This window comes from Corylus avellana, chromosome 2, assembly GCF_965113065.1.
Source record: "Corylus avellana chromosome 2, dhCorAvel1.hap1.2, whole genome shotgun sequence".
Lineage (NCBI taxonomy): Eukaryota > Viridiplantae > Streptophyta > Magnoliopsida > Fagales > Betulaceae > Corylus > Corylus avellana.
Window position 1 is genome coordinate 3167932 of NC_142491.1, and position 7687 is coordinate 3175618.

General features: G+C 35.1%; 1 protein-coding gene across 1 annotated transcript; it reads right to left on the bottom strand.

Annotated features, from left to right (window-relative positions):
* Positions 1 to 1290: 1290 nt before the first annotated feature.
* Positions 1291 to 6704, bottom strand: LOC132166958 (phosphoserine aminotransferase, putative (DUF760)). The gene is made up of 2 exons (XM_059577823.2): positions 6256 to 6704; positions 1291 to 2253 (listed from the first exon to the last, which is right to left on the bottom strand). Exons 1-2 carry the CDS (start codon positions 6615 to 6617, stop codon positions 1464 to 1466), a joined length of 1152 nt encoding a protein of 383 aa, XP_059433806.1. The 5' UTR covers positions 6618 to 6704; the 3' UTR covers positions 1291 to 1463.
* Positions 6705 to 7687: the final 983 nt, after the last annotated feature.

Below are 7687 nucleotides of genomic sequence, written 5' to 3' on the forward strand. Positions count from 1 at the left end.
GAGATCATTAATTTCAAAAAAAAAAACAATAATTTGATATTTAAGAAAATATTTTTCAACTTTTGTCTCTATGAAAAATCAGTGATATATTAAGAGAGTTTTGTCAAATATATATTAAAGGCATGTTTTGAATTGTATTTAAGAAATATAACATTTTAGTCAAAAAGTACTTTTGGCAAAAATTTTATTTTGAAATTTTTGCCAAAAGTTTCATTTTTAGGCTTTTTTAAATATTAAAAGCGCTTTTATTTTATTTTTACCAAATGGATTTTTTTTTTTCTTCAAACAGACTTTTTGAGTGTTAAACGCACTTTTAGGCCCCTCAAACACACACTTAAACAGACCCTTAGAGTAAAAAAGTCAAAGAAGTACTTTTAGAATTTTTTACTAAGGGTCCGTTTGGGATTGCAATTTCAATAAGTATGATTTTAAAAATAACGTTTTTGAAATCGCTACTTTTTAAAATCACAAAATCGTTTGGTAAAACATGTTAAAAAGTACTTTTTTATTAAATATTTGTTATGTGAATTCATGATTTTGGTTTAAATTTGCAATTTTTCAAATAAGCATCCCCTAGTCTGCTTATTGAAATCGCAGATATTTTTCCTATTTTAAATCACAATGCCAAATACTTTACGTTTTGCGATATCTTTTAAAAGCGCAGATTATTTTTGCAAAATCGCAATCCCAAATGCACCCTAAACATGCCAAGATCTTTTGTTTGACATAGTTTTTTAGGTACTAAAAGTACTTTTTAAGCTTTCTAACGCAATCTCAAACAAAGCCTAAAAGCAATTTTGGGATTGTATTTGAGAAATATAATTTTTTAGTAAAAAAAATACTTTTTGACAAAAACTTCAAATATACCAAACTTTTTAAGTATTAAACATATTTTTGGGCCCTTTTAACGCCAATCTAAACAATCAGTAAGAGTTTGATTGTCTGCTCCAAATCGAGTTCAATTCCATAAAGTACGAGTGAAATAAAGTTCAGGGCTTTGGTTGTTTCAAAAAAGGAGATTCCCTGTCATAATCATTAGAAGCAAACCCCGGCTGCTCCTCCTTCAACACACACAATAATGCTATATTCTGGAGATGAGGAATCATTATATTCTATAGGGTGTTGAAGCCAAACTTACTCATGAAATCACATGGGCCCAAACAATAAACAGATTTTTCCTCCAAAGTGAGTGGGAGAAAGTTTTTCCAGTTCCGTCTATTATAAACATACACCTACTTTTTTCCAACTCTATCCCCAAACAGTATATCTGCTCATTCAAGTGGGTATAAATGAGATAAACAGACTCTGCATTATATATAATGAAAAATAATTTACAGTATACATCAGAAAATTGTCAAGCATTTGCAAACCAGAGTGAAAGGGCATATATTAGAACTTCTATTTACAAGAGTATTACTCAAAAGCAACAAATCTGGCTGCTATTTAATAACCTACCCTTTCAACTAATTATTCTCCTTGAGCTTATACACAGTGTCAATGTATTCTTCTGTGTCCCAGAGGAATGTACCAAAAGCAACAGCCTCCAAAACCAACCTCTTCAGACTCGAAAACGACGTCAGGATCACCTCATCAGTCTCAACTAAACCAGTCTTCTCATCCCCAAAAAGAGCATGACTATGATTCTCAATCAAGCTGACAGCCTCCTTGGATCTAAGTTTTGCACATCTCTGTAATGTCTCAGGATCAAACCCCATCACATAACATTTCAAGCTTCCATGTTTAACTTCCTGGTTAGTTGACACACATTGCATGCTACTGATACGGCCAAAGAGAAGACTTGTCAATCCGTAAGGGCACAGCTCCTGAAACTGAAGGGGAGGCTTATGCCCGAGACGAAGGTCCTGGTTTACTGAAGCTAGACTTTGCTCCAACCGGTGCCTCAAGGAGGCAGACTTTAAAAAGTAGCCATATAAGATGGACGCCACATATACTCGGCCAAGCATGAGTCGTGTGATCTTAGTTGTTGCCCAATTGTCTGTGACACTAGAATCTGCTCTCAAGCCGGTGACAGTAGTGACATGTTCCTTGACCATCTCCAAAATCTCCAAGCTGTGATAGGACTCCAGCTCCCAGTCCTTTGAAGGCCATATCTCTAGTCTGCCGTTATAAATGCATCTAGAGAGCCTTGGAACCAAAGTGACTTTGATCTCAGAAAATTTATAAAAGATTAACATGAACATCACATCTTCAATGGCTATTTGGCACTCATGCTCCTTTAGCTGTGCAACCCTCCTGGCATTCAGATGGATTTTTAGGTCATACAAAGAACAAAAGAAAAAAAAACACACTAAGAAAATAAAATAAATATCTCTGATAAGTATATACAAATCAAAATTCCAACAACCAAGGTTTCAGTCCACCAAATCATTCCAATAATTTTTCATCTCTTTAATTTGTTTAACATAGTGAAGGGCAACGTTTTTACAGCGATTACCTATGTGCATTGATGTAAGATGTTATCCTATTCATGTTAGCCCTAGCTAGCACACTGAATGAAACTCATTTTCAACACGTACCAAACACTGCATTCTACTAATCTGATTCTTGTTTTACAAAGGACTATATGTGTCCATGTAAGCAAATGGAACTCACCATAAGAAGAGTCAGCATATGATAGTACATTCTTCATAGCTTTTTCATAGTTTGTGTTGTGAGTGCACTTGTGAGTGTTGTGTCCCACATTGAGAAAATATAAAAGAAAAGAGTGCTTAATATACCTAAGTGGACCTTAGCCTATTAGTTTAGGCTTTTTGGCTAGAGTTGTGTTCAACTATATATATTAATGTACTATTGGTAAAAACTCCGTAACCGCTTAATCTCCCAACAGTTTGTGAAAAATATAAGATACGGAATGTTTGAAATCGCCAAATCATGACACAGCAAGGACTAATCAGTAGCTGGATATTAGTAAATGTGACAATTAGGCATATGAATATCTATTCTTCTACATAGCAGGACCAATAAAAGCAAGGCACATTCTACGAAACACAAAAATGAATATAGGACCTGGTAAAATATCTATTGAAATAAAAGCACAACATAAAAATGACTAAGAAAAAAAAAATCATCAACATGAATGATGAAATCAAATGAATAAGAAATTAGAAAACTGTGATTCAAATAGAAAGCCACCACCTTTTATAATTACTGTATTATTTCTTTATCTCCTAGTCTTGGGGGAAAGATAAAAAAAAAAAGTTCCTTTTTTTTACTATAAGTAAACACTTATTTAAATAGTCAAAGGAGACGCCACCCATGTACTACTTGATTAAAGTTCCTTCGCTGCCTACCCCTAGGACCTAATGTGCCTAGCTAGAGTGGAATATTTGCTCTCAATCCAAAAATGAGAAGCTTTAGAGCAAATCCACCACAATTCACAGAATACTATATATACAATATCACATCTCTCCTACTATGAGTTAGTCCATACATGTTCACATCTCATGTAATTGATGCTGATGATATAGAGTGATAGAATATGTGGAACTAAGAAGGTAAAGAGAAGCACAACTGTGGAAGTGGGAAGCAAACAAAATGACAGTTTGATTGGCACCACATTGCACACTGATCTTCATTTAATGTTGCTCCAATTTTTATTTACCATTTTGCTGATCATGAAGATTACTAAGCACCATATCACTCTCACAACGCTACAGGTCCCCACAATTTTCACTAATTGATGTTCTAGGAAATTTATTTCCATCTTTGCTCCTCTCTTCCTTGGGGTTCTGGTTATTTAAATAGCCATTCATTCCACCAACTATGCTAGGGACAGGAGCAGAAGCCATACTAGCAGACCTGGTCATTAATCAACCATCAACAGAAAATTTGGTCCAAATTCCAAGAAAGGTGAGAAGTCCTGCTCATAAGGAACATCAGATGCAAAAACTAAAACACTAGCCATTAAATGAAAGTATGGGGAAAATTATAACTTTGATTAAGAATTAAGATACAGAAGACCACGCTAGAAGAATTTTTGGCACATCTTGGCGTGAATTTATGTAGGCGTGCATGTGCATGAATTCTTTTAGGGTTGGGATTAGAGGTTGACAGAATTGAATACAAACCACATGGAAATCCAAATCTTGATCATGTTATTTCTCTTATTGTGCAATGCGGATTTGAAGGCACAAGGCATGATAGTAACTCACAATGGAGTGACTCAAAAACCAATTGTTATAAGGTTTTCAGACAGTTCTGATCAGGAAAGAAAATAAGGAGAAGTAATATGATTATGAGAAAGCATCCCCCTTCCTGTTTTTGCCAAGTGAACCTTGGGAGAGTGCAAAGAAGAAGAAGAAACATTTTTTGGCTAAGTAGATATTCCAAGAATGCACACAGCATAAAATATACATGACACTGTTGCGTGGGTGGGAGTGGCCAACCAACATGTTAAATTGAGATTACAAATTCATGCCTCATTAGGGTACCGTTATTCGAATGCTGCTTGAAATAGTTAAATCACAAACATCTGAACACTTTTATAACTTCCATAAGCTAGAAATTGAAAATATCTCGCGCTAGAAAGACCAGCTAGCCTGCCACTATACATCCATAAGTATATTCAATAAATTTTGACTAGGACTGACCAAGTGCAAAGTTATTTGAAAGCACACTAGCGAAAATTTTTTTTTTCTCTTTTGTCTTTTTTTTTGGGTGGGGGGCAGGGGGGATTGGGAGTGACCAACCCACGTGGTTGAGGACAATACAAATTAATGCCTTGTTGCAACACATTATATATATATATATATGCTTTAAATTAGTTAAATTTATTAACAGATACAACTTCTCATAAAATTTCCAAATCCTGGAAATTCAAATCTGAATCCGATTAAAAAGCCTAACTACCACACCTGTAAAATTTAGTAAATTTTTCAAAGCAAGAGATGTTCAAATCATTTCTCTTAAATTACAGGACACCTAAAGCAGTTATAAAGCATAGAAGAGTTTGATTGCAGCCCTTCATTACATAATTTTTCAAATCACAGAACCTTAAACCTATATGCAACTGAGTTCATCATGTATGGCTTCAAATGCTGTACAATACTGTTAGGAACTCAAGTTAGGTTCCACATTATGCTGTCAATAGATCTTACCGTCTCATGATGAGTCCTATTTTGTAGACCAGGTATAATAATAACAGCTGATGTCACAACTTTAACCATCTGATCAATTCTAAAACTCTCAAAAACTTTTGACCACCCATGAAATTTGAATGGAATCATACCGGTGACATTATTAAAAACAAACCGATTTTGTTACACACGATCTACAAAATATAACCCATCATATAGTTATTCCAATCTTACTTCACTAGAATTCACCATCGAGATATTAGAAGAGATCTAATCAATGTTAAGAAAGGAACCCCCAACCTAAGTGAAGCTCCCATTATGAATCCAGAATTAAGTCATGCATTTTGCAATTTTAGTTGAAGTTAAAAAATTTCTTATAGGTTATGAAGATAGAGCATCCGTTATAAAGCCAATAGCAAACGACTCTTTTAACCTTTGATAGAGAATGCATGAACCGATGAATACTTAAAGAAGAGGACCTACAAAAAAAGAAACCCCAAATGAGGCAATTAGTTGTTCTGTTTTGGTTTTACAGGGCTGAATGAGTTTCCAAACTTTGATTTGTAATTTTCCAATTGTATCCACAAGACACCAAAACCATGCTGATGACGAAATTACAAAGAAATTTCGCAAGTTAGAAGGTCACGTCAAACTACTCAAAGCACCTAATTGAGGATAAGAGCAGAGACTAATTGGATATGTGATGAGTAAACCCCTTGCAGCACCTAAAACTACAAATCGTCCAAATTTTAACTCGACCATCTTCAGAACATATTGCAACAACCAACCTTATTTCTAAGACAAATACATCATAGAACACACTATGTTCTCTCAAAAACTACCAAAACTTCCAAATATGCCAAAAACTTATTGTTTCACAGAAGCAAAATAATCAAGACACTACTACTGATCACCCCAGTATTACTCGCACAAGCTTACTCTTTCAATCATTCCCAATTAAACTACAAATACGAAAAGAATAACAAATAATAAGAAAATCCCATAAATTAATGTAAAAGACAACAACTCCACTAACACAACGAAGCAGATTCAACCACTCCACATACATATCCACATAGATAAAACAAATACATGTAACATGCATGCACATATATGGAAAAGACAGAAAAGCAAGAACAGAAAGAAAAAGGAAAGGAACCTGTGAAGGCAGGCCTCGTCGGAGCCGGCGCTGAGCAGCATGCGGGATAGGGCGCCGTCGCGATCGTCGGCCAAGAGTCTAAGCTCATCGGCGACGGCGGTGTGGAAGAGCTGGCGGTGGTTCTGCAAGACGGTGCTGAGGAACCTCCCCGGCAGGGACCTGGGCTCGAGCGGCGAGTTGAGGCTGCTACTGGGTGTGGGCTCGCAGTGGCTTGCCCCGGCGCTCGCAATCACCGCGAAGGCCCTGGGCTTGGTGGGTAACTTGAGCGCAGTCTTGGAAGAGAAATTGTGGGGTTTTTGAAGGGATGGCAGGCGTGGAGACGGGAGAGTTGGGATGGGGTGGCGTGCGAGACAATGGTCCATCAACAGTGTCTGTGTAGTGGTGCTGGGTTTGTTGGTTGGTTGGGTGAGCTTTAATGGATAGGGATTTGACTTTTACACTCTCTTGGAGGGGATACAGATTTTTGGAGTTTGTGTATCCATGGCTTTTATATATATAAAATATATTTAGTTTAGGATTAGTAACTAGATTTGGATTTGGTGAACCAAATCCTATTTTGATATGAATTCTAAAAGACTCATCTTTCATTCTTTTTTTATAGAGATGGAAAATAAATTATAGCATTACTCTTTGGGTATAACTAAATCTTTGATGCTTGATCTCTGTCTCCCATAAATATTGCGTAAGTTTAGAATTATAATCTCAATTAATAATATAAGAACTATTCTTTAACGATGGCAATTCGTGTTTACGTCGGGTTAAGTCGTGTTGAAACATGTGCATTAAATTATATAGGTTAACCATAATTCGGCACATTTAATTAAACGGATCAAACTCATCAATTCTAACCCTCTAATTTTATATTGGGTTGGTTTCGGATTCAGATTGTATCAAATTATGGATATAAGACTATATAAGTTAACCATAACCCAACCTATTTAGTTAAACGAGTTTGACTCTTCAACCTTAACTCTTTAATTTCGTGTTAAATTCGTGTCGAGTTCTCAAATCATATCAAAATTTAACAGCCTTACTATACTCCCTCTTGAGAAAGTCAAATTCTGAGTTGAAATAAAAAAATAAAAAAAATTAATAATTAGAGTTCTTATTCGATTATCTTTCTTCAAATTTTAATTATTAATATTAAAATAACTTCAAAATTTTAAGGGGAAAATTTACTTTATCCCTTAAAGTTTAAAAAGTTTTTCAATTTGAACTCTAATGTTTAAAAATTGGCAATATACCCCGTAATGTTTTAAAAAATTTCAATTTAAACCCTTCGTTACTAATTTTCGTCTAATTGGACGGAAATCATCTCACGTGCGTCTTATGTGTGATTTTAATGCCTTTTATTCTAATTTTGTCCTCATTAAAACTTATGAAATTACGTAATTACTCTCATTAAAACTTATGAAATTGAAGGTAATTACGT